General features: G+C 49.2%; 3 protein-coding genes across 8 annotated transcripts; 1 reads left to right on the plus strand and 2 right to left on the minus strand.

Annotated features, from left to right (window-relative positions):
- Positions 1-933: 933 nt before the first annotated feature.
- Positions 934-5,618, minus strand: LOC122367291 (D-aminoacyl-tRNA deacylase 2-like). 2 transcript variants are annotated; one of them, XM_043340259.1, is made up of 3 exons: positions 4,976-5,214; positions 1,777-2,082; positions 934-1,460 (listed from the first exon to the last, which is right to left on the minus strand). In XM_043340259.1, the coding sequence occupies exons 2-3, from the start codon at positions 1,924-1,926 to the stop codon at positions 1,062-1,064; spliced, it is 549 nt and encodes a 182-aa protein (XP_043196194.1). In that variant the 5' UTR covers positions 1,927-2,082; positions 4,976-5,214; the 3' UTR covers positions 934-1,061. The 2 variants fall into 2 exon arrangements, with proteins under 2 accessions (XP_043196194.1, XP_043196196.1); XM_043340261.1 differs by lacking the exons at positions 934-1,460; positions 1,777-2,082 and adding an exon at positions 2,897-4,113 and having other exon boundaries at positions 4,976-5,618.
- Positions 5,619-5,789: 171 nt separating this feature from the next.
- On the plus strand, positions 5,790-10,547 carry LOC122367292 (abscission/NoCut checkpoint regulator-like). Of its 2 annotated transcripts, none has more exons than XM_043340262.1 (8): positions 5,790-6,147; positions 6,952-7,112; positions 7,291-7,443; positions 7,656-7,950; positions 8,197-8,318; positions 8,632-8,758; positions 9,289-9,363; positions 9,595-10,547. In XM_043340262.1, the coding sequence occupies exons 1-8, from the start codon at positions 6,100-6,102 to the stop codon at positions 9,751-9,753; spliced, it is 1,140 nt and encodes a 379-aa protein (XP_043196197.1). In that variant the 5' UTR covers positions 5,790-6,099; the 3' UTR covers positions 9,754-10,547. The 2 variants fall into 2 exon arrangements, with proteins under 2 accessions (XP_043196197.1, XP_043196198.1); XM_043340263.1 differs by having other exon boundaries at positions 5,850-5,868; positions 9,595-10,154.
- On the minus strand, positions 10,486-16,573 carry LOC122367293 (splicing factor U2AF 35 kDa subunit-like protein). 4 transcript variants are annotated; one of them, XM_043340264.1, is made up of 5 exons: positions 16,527-16,573; positions 13,876-13,978; positions 12,852-13,086; positions 12,358-12,563; positions 10,486-11,088 (listed from the first exon to the last, which is right to left on the minus strand). In XM_043340264.1, exons 2-5 carry the CDS (start codon positions 13,917-13,919, stop codon positions 10,803-10,805), a joined length of 771 nt encoding a protein of 256 aa, XP_043196199.1. In that variant the 5' UTR covers positions 13,920-13,978; positions 16,527-16,573; the 3' UTR covers positions 10,486-10,802. The 4 variants fall into 4 exon arrangements, with proteins under 4 accessions (XP_043196199.1, XP_043196200.1, XP_043196202.1 ...); XM_043340265.1 differs by having other exon boundaries at positions 16,520-16,569; XM_043340267.1 differs by having other exon boundaries at positions 16,533-16,556.
- Between the last annotated feature and the right edge of the window lie 614 nt (positions 16,574-17,187).

Genomic DNA, 17,187 nt, shown 5'->3' on the forward strand with positions numbered 1-17,187 from the left:
ATTAAAGGCCACCAAATGTGTGCACGCGTTTAAGTCAGTCGGCAAGGTGACAGTGGTTGCATTTTGGGATGCTGACGGGGCTCTGCTGGTTAACTTTTTAAAACAGAGGCGCACAATTGATGATGAATACTAGTGATGTCAATTACGGAAAATCGTGATACCGATACCAAACCAAATACCAACAATATCCATGGAAAAATACCGAAACCGAACCGACTTGGGAATATGGGGAAAATACCAAGTTTCTACCAAATTCTCAGCCTCTTGTACATTATAGTGAGGATTCATAATACCAACAAAATACCAAATGCACTCGCCTTGAAATACCAAATACCAAGTTGGTATCGGTTTGGTATCGGTATACCGAACAGTTGGTATCCGATTGACACCTCTAATGAATACTACACCTCCCTTCGATAATAGTTGCGAGCAGCAGATATAGAGGAGAGACTAGGGAAGCTGACTAAAAGTGTGCGCCTGATCCTGCAGGACCACGCACCAGCACACATGAGCAGGGTGACGATCAGCGAAGCAGTGAGCTGTGGCTTCGAGTTGCTGTCACATCCACTTTTTTCTCCGTACCATGCACCCTCTGGTTGCCACCTTTTCCCCAAACATAAGGAAATTGCTTAGCAATGGCAAATTCGCTGACAGCAAGGAGACAAAAGCAGCCGTCTTGGATGTGCCAGATGGGTCCAAAACCCACTTGGCTATGGAGACCCTGGGGCCTCTCGCGAAGCGCTGCGCGAAATATTTTTTGTCTTAACGCTGGTTATTTGACTCAATGAACATTTTTGGTCTAATAAGTCGACGTCGTATCTCTGCTCCTTCATGGTTGGGCCGAGAACTTTTTGAACACCCCTCGTATTTAGGGCGATGCACCACCCTTGAACCCAATGCAGTCATACTTTACACTAGTACGTCAGATATGACTCGTCTTCATGACAAATCTAATACCGGTAAGCGATTCAGTAAAATCACACGGAATCAATCAAACCCAAAACACAAAATGCAGACACAAATCTGAACTCAGTTCTCACGAACCCGAACTCCACCCCATCTCAGAGCTCTATCACATGTGAAAACGGTCCATTGGTGGTCGAGCTGAGCACCTGCCTGGCCCCGTACCTCCCACACCGAATCCTGCAGCCCGCCTGGCTCCAGCCGTCGACCTCCGCCGCTGCCTCGCTCAGCGCTTCCACAAACACCGCATACAGTCGAGCGCCGTCCGCCTTAGAGACGTTACCGTGGTACTGGAACTGCTTTCCCTTCAGCTGACCGCCCAGTGTGGCCTGCGGTACCACCAGGATGTCGCCAGGAGCAGAGGTGATCGCCGTTCGCCGACTGTCCCCGGCAGACTCGCTCAGACGAGCCGAGAGCGCGGTGGTGGCGGCGCGCCGAGCCGTGGCTTCGTCACAGCCCGAGAGGAAGCAGACGAAGAGTACCAGGCCGGGGCCGATCTGACAGGGAGAGAGGGGTGTGAGGTTTAGACGGAGATATGAATACAGGACACGAGTCGTGACGCAGTACGCAGCTATGAATGACATGGAGTTGGTGGCATATATACGACCTCAGGAAAGTATTAAGTACCAACCAGTTACTGCGAAACGTTTAGCTAATGACGAGTTAAATGACAAATGCCACAATGCTATCCAGTATCCACATTCCACAGGTGCCATATGTTCGGCATTACACTATCTGTATCTGTAGACTATCTAGGAAAGAGCCGCCCATTAGGTAGAGGTGAGCGTATCGCCTAGGGACTACGAAACTAACCTTCAGAAACCCGTCGTCATCGGGAGCGCCGCACCGCTCCAGTATGAGGTCAGCGTCTGACTCCGTGCTGACGGCGCCTGTGCCCCGGAGGTCCAGCTGGGCGGAGGTGCACTGCTGCAGCAGCAGTCGCACCAGCCGCTTCTCCGGCATGGTCAGTGGCAGATGAGTAGCTGATCGCACACCAGTGACGTCGCAATCGACCACGGAGGTCAACCTCCAGAGCCGGATGAGCCGGTGAAGCGCTCCTCGTTCCTGGGCTCAGTCTTCACCAGGTGGGCTGAACCACGGCTGAACCACAGTCCCTCGCTGTAACGCACGACCCACCGGCAGCATGCTTTAAGGACCGATGCACGGGAGGGCGAGAGTACACTGCATCAGCTGGCTGATGACATGACGTACAATGTCAGAACTTGAGACTCGTCTACACTAGCGACTGGCGCGATCGCATCTTTTAGCTCAACTTTAGAAACGGTGGGTCATGCCTAGCTGGAAATTAGAGAGCAGTTAGCGTTGAATGCAAAGTTACAAGTAAGGCCGTTAAGTCCCCGTCAGCTGCACGTTACAACAATGTGGCACAGCGTTCATCAACCTCGCTATCGACCGACATCATTGGGCACTTCCCTATATCGTTGTTCTTGGATAAGCCTCACATCGATCCTGACTCCTGAGTCCCGCCAATGCTAACACACAACTGCTGTGATTCTTAGTAGCACGTAATGTATTCAAAGAAGGCAATGCCACGGTTATTCGGATAAGCCACACAACTTTATCGGATAATATGAACGATAGGTAGTTGGCATCGTTCGCATGCAACATTTATGATTATCACCGTCATTAACTATCAAAGCGACTAGCAAGACTATCATGAATGACCACTAAAAGCAATAAGACGTAAACTAATATAAATCAGGAAACCACAGCGAAACACCAAGGAAAGAAAGACGGACATCAAGCAATTTCAATCAGCATAACCAACAATCATGGAATGAATCATCTTCAAAATAATCTCATGCATTCTCTTTCAACTCACAAACCACTAAGAACAAAAAGGTATTAAGAAGCCAGCCCACTTCATGACATGGTTGGTCAATTACACTGCCAGCTGCACAATGTGGTGCTCCTATTGCTAAATATCGATATCATAGATTCGGTACAAAGGCACGCAGCGATCCGCCCTCCAGGCATTTTCTAAGGTTCATACGCCGAAAAGACACACAATGCTAAGAGCTGGGATCATCGTGTCTGGTATGCCCGCGCTAGTCTGAGAACCGGCACACACATTCATCGAGGTCCTTCCAGCTTCTAGCTGACTCATTCCTTGATGCTCATGCCTCATTTGAAATGGAAAGCCTTCCAAGTACAAATACAGTATCAACCCGAACACTTGCACAATACACAACATGCATCTGAATGTATCTATGCAAGATGTTATCACTTTTTCAGTGGGATATTTACGCGAAAGTTCGCACTCATGATCCGCTCCCAAACTGCCCACGTCCGTATGGCGTCACACGAGCGGTGCACCAGAGGCTGTTCGAATCTAGAGTCCGGTCTAGTTGACGCAGTGGTCCACCATCCCTGCACAGAATAGACACCGAGCAGCCCTAGCAACTAGTGGTCCCCTAGCGCACTGACCAGTCTCGATGTCGCTAGTATGTCGTCTACTATCACTGCGGCTGCTCAGCCCGTGGGAAGTCCCTATGAGAGTTTATCCACACTACACCGTCCGTGCGGTGTCGCAGGCAGCCCCGTCCTTGGTCCTGTCCCGCTGGCGGTGTTTCAGTCAGTGTGGCGGAGCTGGGGCCGATGGACCGAGCCGATGTCCCACCGGCCGCCGGGACAGCGCCCGTTCCAGCTCGGCCGTGATGTGTCGCAAGTCGGCCGGCTCCACCAGCAGCGACAGCTCGCGGGGCTGCTGGATCAGCTGCAGCCGCAGGAGCAGCTCGGGCCGCAGCTGGGTCGGCAGCGCGCGGCTGCCCACCACGGTCGCCAGCCGCCAGCTGAGACCGCTCAGCTGCTGCGGCTCCGGCCGGCCGGCCAGCAGGGCGCGCCGCACGCGCGGCCGGCTCTCGGCGGCAGCAGACAGCAGCGACTCCAGCACGTCCGGCGGCACGGAGGCGGCCTGCAGAGCGGCGGCTAGCAGCGCCGAGTCGGCGGGCGGAGCGCGTGCCGCCGCCAGCAGCACGGCCAGCACGGCCAGGGTGCGGTCCGGCGGTCGCGCCGGCCCCTCGGCGGGGCTCTCCAGTTCAGCGAGGGCACTCTCGGTCACAGGGCCAACCTCAGTAGGCGCCAGCCTGGCCAGTGCTGCTGCCTGGTCCTCTGTGATGTGCATGGTGGCTGAGAGCCCAGGCAGAAGGCTGAGCTTAGTGGATGCAGAGCATAAGGTTTGGATGACAAAACATCATTTGCTTTGTTATGAATTCTGAATATTTATGCAAATGTTATTATTGCTATCACATTATGTTTCAAACGTCAAAAGCAGACACTGTAGGCACCTATCTATCAACAGATAAGTTATATTTCAAATTTCGATTGTCAACTATCCTTGCCATGAGAAAGAGTTGTATCAGTGTATGTAATTATCAGACTTCCATTTCATTTAGAAGTGAGTAAGGTCTTATACAATGATAAGACCTCTTTCCCTGGCCTGTGCTGTATTTGGCCTCTGCCTACAGATCAGGTCCGGTTATATATGAGGATACCATGAACAAATGTTGACATGCTGGATGAAATGCTTTGCTGTTACCTACCTAAATTAGCCTCAAAGCTTGATGTTTGATACATCAATATGATGCAATGGGCATTTCACCAGAAACACTGGGCAGCAGTGCTGTCATGTTACACTTTACAGATCACGTTACTGTCATGTAAATGGATATCACTAAAAAATCTGGTCCTATCTTGCCTACAAACATACACTTTTGAAACCTAACACCCAATAAATGGAACTTGAATTTAGCAAAATGCTCTGCAAGCAATTGCACACAGATATATTAAATAAGATTGCTCAAACTTTCCCATTTGTTTCTATTAATTTTAAGGTTGTATTTTTTTTGTAATTTGCTATTGATAATTGATATTTGACATTCCCAAAACCCAAGGAACTCAAACTCAAATAAGAAAAAAAAAACATTCCAGCATTGCCTGAGCCTGGTAGGTACGATTGATTTATCATGGCATAGCAAGACTTAATTCCTACCTTTTACGTCGGTCCTAACTCCTTGCGATGAATTACGATAAGGAATTCACCTCGCTTATTCACGCACCAGAACCTCCAGGAACCCAAAGCCGGGATCAGTGAACCTTGCAGTGAACTGCAAAATAGCAAGGCAAAAACACTTTTTGCAGTACTTTAAAGGGACCCTCCCACCTTCAAAAAAGTTAATGAATTGGCATGAAAGTGATGTCGCTCGGTTCAGAAAGAGCAAAAACGAATATCTACCAAATTTCATCGAAAAATATTCACCGGTTTTCAAGATATTAGACTTTTACTTTTGTTTACTTTTTGGGATCTCCGCTGTTCCTAGCGACTTTATTTGAAAGTGCGGCATTTGTTGCGCGCAAAGCAGCATATACCACCGCGTGATACAAAACGTTTTAGTCAAACATTTAACGGACGTTCGAAAGCCTGATGACGTCATCAGATTCCCGTAATGGTTAAGAGATAGGGACCACGCTGGTCCCACCCTGCAAGTAAAGGGAAGAAATTTCTTGAACACCATAAAGCTGCGGGGGTTGCGACCAGGATAAATGGTGGTTTCTGAGCCTGGCCGCAAACTTGGCTATCTCAACTCAAAACTAATGTTAAGGTGGGATGGTCCGGCTTTTAGAGGTACAAATTCATTTAATGGCGCAGACGGTTCGTTTATATGTTCAAATACTGCTCACGATGACGTCATATTTTCATTTGTTCTCTGTGCATTGGTCAACTTAGGGATACGTTGACGGTTTTTGCAGCCGGTAATGAAAAGAAAACAGCTATATTCTCCACTGCATTAGTTTTCATTGTATCTGCCCCATTGCACCAATATTACTTTACTACGTTGCAGGTTGCACGTTTGAAGATCAATTTTGGTGCATTGAAGACACTGGGGTCAGGTTGTGATTGTTTCTGTGGCTGAAATTGCCCTAACCCCTAAACCCACAAAGAAGAAGTGGCTGAAATTGTTAGGCTGTGCCAGATTAGGATCAGCATAGTATTGATGCAAAGATAAATATCAGTTTAACTGGGTTTTGACTTTTGTCAAAGGTTCATAGGAAAGAAGTGGTTAAAAAGCATCAGTTCTGACTACCTGAGTGTCTCAGCACTCTAGAGTTTGGGTAATGTCTTGCTCAAGTTGTTTTTCAAAATACAATTTCTTCTTCCGAGAGGTGAGCAAATAAATAGGTACCTACCCTGAAGTATAACCCCGGATTTGGATGGAGTCTCCTGGACGATGAAGATTATACATTGTCCGGCCAATGGCTTCCAAGGTCAGCCTGGCTGTAGCTATCAAATGGGATTGGCTGGATGACGTAGAATGTTCTTCGTCCGAGGAGACTGTGAATGCGCCCTGGCCTAAGTGACTGCTCAGAGGGCTGTTTGGGTGTCTTGGGTGGCACATGGGTGTGGGCAGGACTAGCTGGTGTAGAAACTACCACGGTATGTGTGCTGCAGCATGCTTCATTTCAGCTGAACAGCTGAACAAGAAGTTGACTGCATGTACAACCTCACGATGAAAACTCCAATCCTTTCCCAAGCCCTGTGATGCAGCGGGTGCGGGGGTGCCGAGCGTCCCGCTGCCACGCTTGAGGTGACACGGTCTGAGCTGCTGCGCGCTGATCTGGAGATCGGGCTGGCCGCCGACGCCGTGGCGGCCTCCGCCAGGGGCGTGGCTGGTGGTCCCGCCGTCGTTGTCGCAGCCGGCGTCGGTGGCTGAGCCTTTTCGCGCGTGGACGTGATGTTGTTGTTTTGTGACTGTTTTGTTGATGTCTTATGGCTGGCTGCCGAAGTTTTGTTTTGTTTTCTTGTACGGCAGTCATGCTGAATGCATGACATATGTTTATCGACCGCTGAGTGTATGCTGGTGACACTCCTCGAATATCATAATAAAGGATTAAAAAAGAGACACGATGAAAAAATAATCAAATGTTAAAAGTATGCGAGCGGTAACGGCATCGCCTGTTTTCCAACAGCACGGCTGTCCAATATGCCACATGTCCCTCTGCTCCAAATGCTTGCCGGAAAAACTACCGATCGATGGCAAGAAGCAGTCGGTATGCCGCAAGTGCTACAACAAGGCGACGACCATCGAGGACGAGGCTCCGCCCCTGGTGCCGCCAGAGGCACTCAAACGGTAAACTTTGCGAATGGCCGCTGTGATACCAACAGCCTGATCTGGATTAGTGCTTGCGTACCTCTCGTTTTAGCCTACTTTCCCCTGTACGTAGTCAAAGGTATGCTTTTGTTCGCGTACACACATACACACACGCTCCCTTGCGTCCACGTAACACTGCCCGGTCCTGCCCATTTAGCCGCCTGGAAGATCTGGAGAATCCTGCCCGCCCGCCGATCGTGGTGTACCGGCAGTCGCCTCGCGCCGCCAGCCTGAAGCGTGGCCTCAGTCACCAGGACTCTGAGCTCGTCGACCGGCTCGAGGCACTCAAGGCGGACCGCAAGGCAAAGAAGTAAGTGCATTCATTGCTAACCATCTTCTCTGAGGTATAAGTTGGCCGTCGCTTGTCTAGTGATTTGGCGGTGGGTTATTGACGACAATTAATGTTACACTATGCGGTACGCCATGCGTTCGCACCGGTCTGATCTATGTTTTAGTCACTCATTTGAGTGGATGGCTCATAAGATTTTTTTTTTGTCTCTCGCTGATCTCCGCTTCTTTCAGCGTGCCGACGGAGTCGGAGATGGCGGCGCGGCTGGCCGCCTTGAAGGGGGAGCCGTGTCCGTCGAGCTCCTCCGGTCCGTCCGGTAACCTGCCGCCGCCGGAGCGGCGCACGGCCGCGGAGCAGGAGGACGACCTCCTGGCTGAGACCAAAGACCAGCTGGCCATCGAGGCGCGCTACCGGCCCGAGGAGGGTCTCCAGGAGCGGCTGGAGCGGCTGCGCGGCGGCGGCGCCGACCCCGGGCCCGCCCCCGCCACGACGGCAGCCGGCGAGACAGGCGGTCAGAGACACCCGCAGGTCAGGGCCGGGAAGGGGGTGGGGGGTCAGTCAGCGATGTGTCGATGACTCGGTCCGGTGACCGCGCACGACCAAGCAACGAAATTTAGGTACCAACTTCTGCGTAATTCATCTGTTCTGAATGTGATCTGCATACCGCTCAATGCATCTTTCTGTGAACTCTGCTATGTACATGTATTGTGTACCGCTGGCGCTGGCTACCCAGCTGTGCCTTGGTCTTACCACACGCCGTCTTCTCTACACCAGACTCTGGCCAGTACCGACCACCAGAGCCCGGCCGACCTGGTGGCGGCCGTCAGCGCAGAGGTGGCCGCCGAGGTGGACCGCGCCAACCAGATAGCGCAGAAGGTCGCCGATATTCACCACCGGTCAGTGTGTGTGTGTGGGGGGGGGGGGGGGGGGTTGGCTGCTGCGATGGTACGTGTGCAGGTGGAGTTGTTACTAAGGCGAGAGGAAATCGTCGGTTTTGATGGTGATTCAAAAGCATGGAGACCGTGCTCTGAGATGGCAATTTCTATTACCAGCTGGAACATTTGCTACTCAAAATTGAAGTTACGAATTGTTGCTTACTTCAATATAGCTAAGATGTTTCATAAATATCATTGGCGTAGGACTTGGCAATAAATTTGGCTAGCGAATCGCTGGCCTAAAAACATGTTGAAAACGCACGTATCCGGGCAGGCTGGAGGACGTGAAGGGTCTGGCGCGGGACGGGCGGCGCGGCGGCCCGGCAACCTCCTCCACCGGCGCTGGGGAGGACACGGAGGACCCGAGTGAGGATCAGGAGGTACAGCGACTCATCAGGCAGGTGAGGACACTGAGAGGACCACAGTTTAAGAACGGGAAGTACAGCGACACATCAGACAGGTGAGAACACGATCTCAGACTCATCCGACATGTGAGGACCTCTACAACACTGTGAGGACCAGACGGTGCAACGACTCATTAGACAGGTGATAAATCGTCAGAGTCACCATTGACGAACGGAAGGTACAGCGACTCATTAGACAGGTTAGGATACGTGAGGGGCTCAGACTCCACCGAGGAACGAGAGGTGGTTATACGGTCAATCAGCAATCAGTCATCATTGGGGCTGACTGGAGATGCTTCAACTGGTTATAACGAAGTCGAACGAGACATTCTATTGGCATATTGTCCTTGTCTTCCAGCTTAACGCCTGTGTATTGGAGAGGGAGACAACGTTGAAATGCTTTACCTTATGCGCAGCCGTGCAATACGAGTATATCGTTTTTGGTGAGGCGCATAATTCCTCCGCTGTCGACCCAGCCTTGAACCCCTACAGCGAACAAAACGCCAACAATCCTGTTCGATTTACAGGTGACGGAGGAGGCGGCCTTGGAAGACAAAGAGTTGAACGAGGAACTGGAGTCCATCTCATCAGTGGACGATGAAGTGAGTAGTACCGACCGCAACTTCTTATTCGCCGTTGGATGCATTTCACCCAATTTACACGAACTCAATAATTTCATATCACCAATCACTACAAGCCTGTCGCTTGTGGTGTTCGCTGTATTTCTAGTCCTATAATTTGCCCGTCTGTGTTCAGTGTTCGAGCTATGCTTTAACTATTGCAGTATTCACGACTGCGCTGTCTGACCGACTGCTCTCCTCCCTTCCCGACAGGAGCTGCCCTGGTGCTGCATCTGTAACGAGGACGCCGCGGTGCGCTGCGCCGGCTGCTCCGGCGACCTCTACTGCCGCTCCTGCTTCAAAGAGGGTCACAACGACCAGCTGGCCGACCACCAGTGGAGCCCTTTCCCGGCACCCAAGGAGTCCAAGTGATCCTCCACCAGCCAGCTGACTTCCCGAGATCACACTGCTGCTGCTAGAGTAGCTGGCCTGCTAGTGCTGCTACGTCTAGTGCTACCCCGCGGGACGAGCTCACAGCCAGCACTGTCCGGCCGATGCGCTCACCACACGCCTTTACTGGGATGGTCGCCTGCCTTGTTCGGCAAAACGCAGGCGCATTGGAGTCACGCGTCCGGAGCCTGTTCGTGCAGTTAGCAGTGCGGTGCCCGTCCGACCTTACAATGTCGATCCGCTGACGACCGTCGCGTTTCTGAGGTGTCTCCCACGGTCCGGCTAGACCTTCACCTTCGTCATAAACCAGTCTTACTGGTGGCTTTACTCGTTTGTTCCTGTCCCGGGTTTGGGAATCGCTATATCGGGCCTTATTTGCACATTGCACGGGTGACTAACGACAGTGAAGTTCACTGCGCCAGTCGTATGGTAGATTAGGTACGTACGCAACTCTTAGTGTGTATTACAGTATTGTTTATTATTGCTTGTGAAGCGATGTGATTTATAATGCAAGGTGCTATCTGAGATCAACTAGCTTTTATACTGTGTGACGGTAGCGTAGATATGATGCTTTATAGATGTGACATGGATGCTATAAACAAGAAAGGAAACACGATGCATTGCTTCAACACCGCGTGAGACAAAAATGCCAACTTTTTTAGAGATCATATTAAACTGCTTCTGGCTCCTGACTCAATTAGTAACAAACACATCCCAAACAAATGTTTATTTGATTTGTTGTACTGAGTGTAATTACGGAGAAAATCATGTGTACAGCTCAATGTGATCCACGTGGTCTGCGTTATGAAAAGGCCCCGGCGCTACGTCGGCGGCCGAGCCTCGTTATTCGGGCGTTCCCCGCCCGTTCCGGGTCAGGTTCGGCCCTGCCGCCGTGGCGTGCCACACCACAACAACTGGCAGCTATTCTCGGGGGTGACGCACGGCGTCCCCTCGTCAGCGACAGACGCAGCCGGCGGGTGAGACAGTACAGCACAGCGAACGGACCCTGGTCCGCACTTCGGCAGCACCACTCAGTAACGGCCGGCGCGGCCCGAACGGTCGCGGCTGCGCGAGCGGCGCCGGTCGCGGTCCCGCGAACGGGAGCGGCGCCGGCCACCGCCACCACCGCCGAACCCTCCGCCGCCGCCGCCGCGGCCCCCGCGCCAGCCGCGGCCGCCGTCCCGGTCCCGCGAGCGCGACCGGCGCCGGCCGCCGCCCACATAGGACGGGCCGCGCCGGCCGTACAGCTCCTTCCGCAGCTCACGCGAGATCGGCTTCAGGTGCATGAAGTTGCAGAAGCCCGACCGCGTGCACTCGCTGAAACAGATGACGTAAGGTGTCAGGGTCTAGTAGGTGATGCAGACTTGGTCAGATAGCTGTAGAAAATTGTCACCTTATACATGGGTAAGGCACCTTATTACGAGCGAGCGAGCGCAGCGAGCGAAGCGAAGTCTTTTCAATATAACGGAAAAAAATCTCAGTATGAGCGGCCCGGCCCGGCCCGGCCTGTAACGCTTTTGAGAGGCTTTTATCTCAGCAACCGCTGGACCGAATGGCCTGCGGTCTTTTTTGCTGGGTAGCCCCATCCCTTCTACCCCGTAATTGACTACTTTTGATACATCTCAGTGACCGCCGTGGCACGTGCCACGTGAAAAGTCAAGGGTGTTCAAGCAGTTTTGCAAAAGTAATGATTTTGAGAGGCCCATATCTCAGCAGCGGCTTGAGCGATTGTCTTGCGGTCATTTTTATAGGGTAGCTGCATCCCTTCTACCAAAGGTCGGATACTCTTCATCTATGTGAGTGACCCCCACTGCACGTGCAAAATACAACAATAAGAGGTGCCAAATTTGTTCCCATTTCAGTAACTCGGTAATTACTGGGGCGATTTCGCTGAAACTTGGCATACAGGTAGGCAGTAGGCACCTACCAGGCAATGCATTCCCATGTGTTGCGGTTAGGGTGCTACTGCACGTGCAGGGGGCGTTTCCAGATCTCGAGAACGGCTGGGCCGATTGCGCTCAAATTCGGTACACGGCTGGGGACCGGTTAGTAGGGTGCCGTGCAAAAGTCATTTTGGACCCCGTTTGCACGTGCGCACGTGCAGAATGCCGCTTCCAGATCTCAGGAACGGCTGGGCCGATTGCGTTCAAATTTGGTACACCGCTAGCGACCCGTTAGAAGGGTGCTTTGCACAAGCCCGTTGGAAGTACCCTCTCGCCCTTCTGCACGTGCAGGGCTCACTATCTCGCTCGCTCGTTCTTCGCCCAAAAGGCGTTTTACTGGTAGGTAATTGCTGGGTAATGACCAGGGGCGGAACATTAGGGGTAAATATTGGGGTTTAGGAGCGCATCAACAGCGGAGTCATGCAATCAGAGAGTATGGTAAACATGCACTAAATTCAATTATCATGTGGCATGATCGGGTAATTGACGTTCGGTATGGCCAGAGCAATCCCATCCGCGTAAAACCAGAACACTACAAGCTGGGTCAACACGAACACCTCATTTACACTGAGCCCCGTAAACTATCCTACATCAGACAGGCTTAGGCTACACGCCGCGGGCGACACACTCAATCATGACTCACCCGACTTCGTACTGCCGACAGCAGGCCTCGCGGAAGTCTGTGACGGGACTGAGCTCGGCGTGCACCGGCTGTCCGCCGAACCAGCGATTGTTGAGCTCCTGCACCGCCTTGTCGGCGTCCTCCTCGCGGCGGAACTTGACGTACACGTTGCCCACCAGGTGGTCGCCCAGGTTGTCACAGACGTTCATCTCCTCGATCTCGCCGAACTGGTGCAGGGGGGAGAGGGATGAAGTGAGACGAGCGTTACAGGAGGTGGCAAACAGACGCATGGATAATGATAGGAATGGCTCAATTGTTCAACCACCGAATGGCGCACGCAGGAAACGATCGATGCAATTGGCTACAATGACGAACAACACGGCAATGTACACAGCTGTACACGACTGGTACACTAGCTAATAAAATAAATAAAACTAGGTACCAATAACAAAAAGCAGCCACTGTAATCCCAGTTCCTGACCGCAGGGACGTGGTGAGCCGTCGGACGAACGCACCTTGGTCTCACACTCGACGAACACGTCCTCGAAGAAGTTGTCAAAGTGCTCCTGCATCTCCTCGTCGGACACGTTGGCCAGGTGGCTGCCGTCGGCCGACTTGGCAGAGTTCTGCGGGTTCACGTACAGGTTCTGCAGCACGATCGTCTGGCTGAAGGTGGGTTTGTTGTGCAGCCGGGAGCAGCGCTCGCCATGACGGCACGCGCCGATCTTGAAGTAGAACGAGCAGTTGACCCTGGTGGAAGGGAGCAGCACTGTGAGAGGGGTTGGCGAAGGCGCTCCCACCAGCAGCTTGCATCCGTTACAGAGTATAACACTACTCGCTGAACAAGAATGACTGAAAAGCCATCTTAGTGGATGGTTCAATCAAGTAGCATGACCAAAAAGGCAAAAAAAAAAATTGCTCCTTCTGGCACAAAAGCCATATACTTATCAATTCAGTAGGCCCACCAGAATATCTTTAACACCAACTTAACATAATACAATGAATGAGCTTCATATAAGATATCATCAAAAATAAATTTCAAGTTCAATTCATTAACATGAGCGATAAACATACATGTCCTTGTCCATCCAACCTCACAAATAAATGATTAGCTAAAAGGTTACAAGGTACCATGACTTACCTAGAAGCCAATGTTTACCATGTAGCTGTTGCTTTAAATGCAGCTTCAAATTACTCCATCATACCATAGGCATCGGGCAGTTGAATGATCACATTTTGCCCAAAGGCCAAGACACCTGCCATGATCCAGGACTAGGATAATTACAGCGCCACCACAGAATGCAAGAAGCTTGGTAAAATCAGTACATAGCTTCAGTGTAGGATACCTTTCATAAGATTTATCTCATGATTGGTGACATAATTATCATTTTATTGTTTTGCATTCCCATGAATTAGACACTGATACACCAAACAAAGCAAACAATTATCTTATGACTACCCTACCACCATCGGGACTTCACAGACAAACCAAGCCAACAATAAGCTCTTGCCATCATTCAAACTGAAGCTCATACTTACTTGTCTTTTTCTGTTCCAAAAATGGAGGCAAGATATTCAGCCATCTTGCCAGATGTGTGACAGCAGGGTGAACTCCTGCTTCACTTCTCCATTAACAGGGGAACTGAAACAAACAAATCGGTTAAACACATATCTATTCTAAACAGACAAGTGCACATTACTAACCCTATTATTGTTAATGACAATTGTTTTTAAAATGCTACTCTTTTATAATATAGTTTAATGTTTTTTTTTCTGCTAATGTGCATACAGGAAATATACATAAAATGTAGACATGGAGCAAAGTATGGTAGAAGGGCTAGTAAAAACTCACTAGCCAGGAAAACAACTACACACCAGCCCATGGTAAACAACTAGCAAACAATGAACAAAGTGATTTGCTTGCTGCAGCCTGGCCCAATGTGCATCCTGTTCATCACTCTCATTGAGGCTATCAGAAAGTTATCACTCTTATATAAGTAAGTTATACTCAATCCTCACTTGAGTGAAATAAGCAAAAACATTGTCTTACTAGCATTGGTGAGACTCAGAGCCAAGAAGTCTTAACTCAGCATTGGCATCAATTCATATGGTGAGTAGTCAAGTCATTACACCAGTTGCTACAAAATTCAGGACAGAGCTTACCCTAGGATGTTCAAACTGCCTTCGAAAATCTGCCCCAGAAAGTCAAAGTGACCCAACAATGAGATTTTGTTGACACTACTCGACTACTGTACCCACCTACTTTGGAGTCTGACTAAGGAATATGCTGCAATTGACTTTTTTCTGACAGTTGGTGTCATGCAAAGCTGTCAGCCAGTTACTAGAACAATAAGCTTATCAAGTGCAGAAGGTTTAAAGCTTATTTATGTACATGTCAGCAGTCAGACTGCACACATGTCAGTGACATGAGACATCAACATTGACATGTCAGACTGTTGGTTTCTACCAGCACAGTTGAGCACCTACTGTGATTTTCATCCAGATGCATGCAAAATTGGCAGTTTTATTTCGATTAATTGAGATAAATTGGCTCGCACACAAAGTGATAAAGCAACACTAGTCTGTTAATAAAACAAAAACCCATATTATTACCTAGCAAATTTCCATCAGCACAAATCATTTTATGGCTGCTTTCAGCCAGTATAAATCAGAAACATAGCCTGACCCAACCTGACCTGGTCTGACCTACACCTACCTAAACTAGCATGTTGCAGCGTTACCTTGATCCAATGCTGAAATTCTACACAAACATTCAAATGGACAAAGATTCGTGATGAACAATAAAAAGCAATGCTCAAATTAGCCTCCTGCCCAAACTAGTAGGACATTAGTAGAGCAGACATCACACGAAGGTTTTCCAGCCAAGGGTCAGGTCAGGTTAGGTTTGTTAAGGTTTTCCTAGAAAAAAAAACACCATTGGGTTTGGGTATGGTGCCTCTCCTTGGTTGGAAAACCGGTAAATATTTACTTAAGGTCCGCAATATTATTTTAACAAGAAAAAATGCACATTCTTACACTATTTGATGTCCTGAATTCAGATATGATGCTTAAATGCATCAAAAATGTAAAATAAGATACTAAGTAAAACCCCAGCACATTACACCGCACTGCTGCACAATATACACTGAAGATTCTTCAGTGTAAGAAAGCACGCTTCCGCGACAAAAACGAAACATACAACGCTGCCCTATAAAAGAAAGAAAAAATGATGCAGATATTCATTAGTTTTCGACGTTATGAAAATGACGTCATAATACCAAAGCACAAGAAAAACGGTGAATAAAAAAGAGAAAATGTTAAGCAAAGGTAATAGAGCATGAGAAAATGATCAGAACATAACCAAACCTTACCTAACCTGACCTACTGATGTTTGCCTACTGGGGGAAAAGGAAAAAGTGACTTGCATGAATAGATTGCAAGCAATGGCCTGAAGCCTGATGCATAACCACTTAACCTAAAAATATTTGACTTACCATTGCCTGTAATCTCTCCTAAGGCATTGCCTTCGGCACTGCACCGCTCCGCCTCGATTATTTTGACGTCACTTTCCTTACAATTTATTATTATCCGTAATTTCGCTCAACCTTGGTTGGACCATTTGTAGCGGGTGCGCCGCGCAGACGGTCTTATGACACGTGCAGTTCCGGTCGGAGGTGGGGCCGTTGGTGGTGATACTGGTGATACTACCGTACTGGTGCTTTTAAATTGGTTTCTAGAAGGAATAAGTATCAGAAATGAAATCAGGAGGTCTTAGAGTATCGTGTGAATGACTTTTATTTACCCCTGTTTTGCGGACCTAAAGTAAATAAATACCGGAAAACCTTCGTGTGACGTCTGCTCTACTAATAACAACAGTAGGTAAGTACCACCTTGACCTTAAACATGTGAAACATTTCCCATAAATCTAACCAGCAACAAGCACCCAATTCAAACAAAAATGTCAGGAAAGTAGTCATCTATAGCACAGGGTCACACCAACAAATTGAAATATAGATACAAAACATGCCCAGTCCAGTGCTAATGCCCACTTGCACTGCTCAGGCCTCAGGCCTCAGGGAGTCAAATATCTTAAAGTACACATGACTGAACTCGCCACAATGAACAGAATTATGCGACATGTTAAAATAATAGCGATAAAATGTAAAAAAATCAAAACACCCACCACTTACAGCAACCTATCTTCCACCGGCGTGTGTGTAATATCAGGGGTAGCCAGTAACAGTTGGTAGCATTAGGCCAAATGGGCGCTCAAAAACTACTACCCCATAGGGTTTACATGTTAAATCGACCTTTTTCAAGCGAGCCCCACACGTAAGCTAAAAGATAAATTGCCAATATTATTGTGGGGAAAGGTAGCCTAAAGCTTCCTCTACAACCTTTTTATCTAGCGTTTTTCGATGCGGAGGCCATAACAGGTCCAAAAAGCATTGGGCGCTGCCCGAGGTACCAAAAGCCCCTCCATGAGGGCACTAGTTCCTGCGCATGCGCACATTGCCTCAACCCTGTACTAGCGTAAGTTAGCGATACTGCTCACGGACTCGATCAGCCAATGAGCGTCCCCGATTACCTTAATAGATGTCGCTAGCATCACGTATATCCTGCTTGCGAACACATTTTTAGAATGAAACAGCTGCGCCATTTCCGCCTTCCATAGATTCCTTCCATCTTAGTATCAACTATAGGCTTTTCAACTAACTTTATTCTAAGTTTTAAACTATGGTTAGTATGTTATTTCTGGTTCATATATTTTAAAAATAACAACTTTATGAATTTCGCTTTACTCGTCATAATGGAATACTGTATTTATTCCATATTCAAAAAATATATCAC

The sequence above is a fragment of the Amphibalanus amphitrite genome, unplaced genomic scaffold (assembly GCF_019059575.1).
Source record: "Amphibalanus amphitrite isolate SeventyFive unplaced genomic scaffold, NRLGWU_Aamphi_draft 000861F_arrow, whole genome shotgun sequence".
Taxonomy (NCBI): Eukaryota; Metazoa; Arthropoda; class Thecostraca; order Balanomorpha; family Balanidae; genus Amphibalanus; species Amphibalanus amphitrite.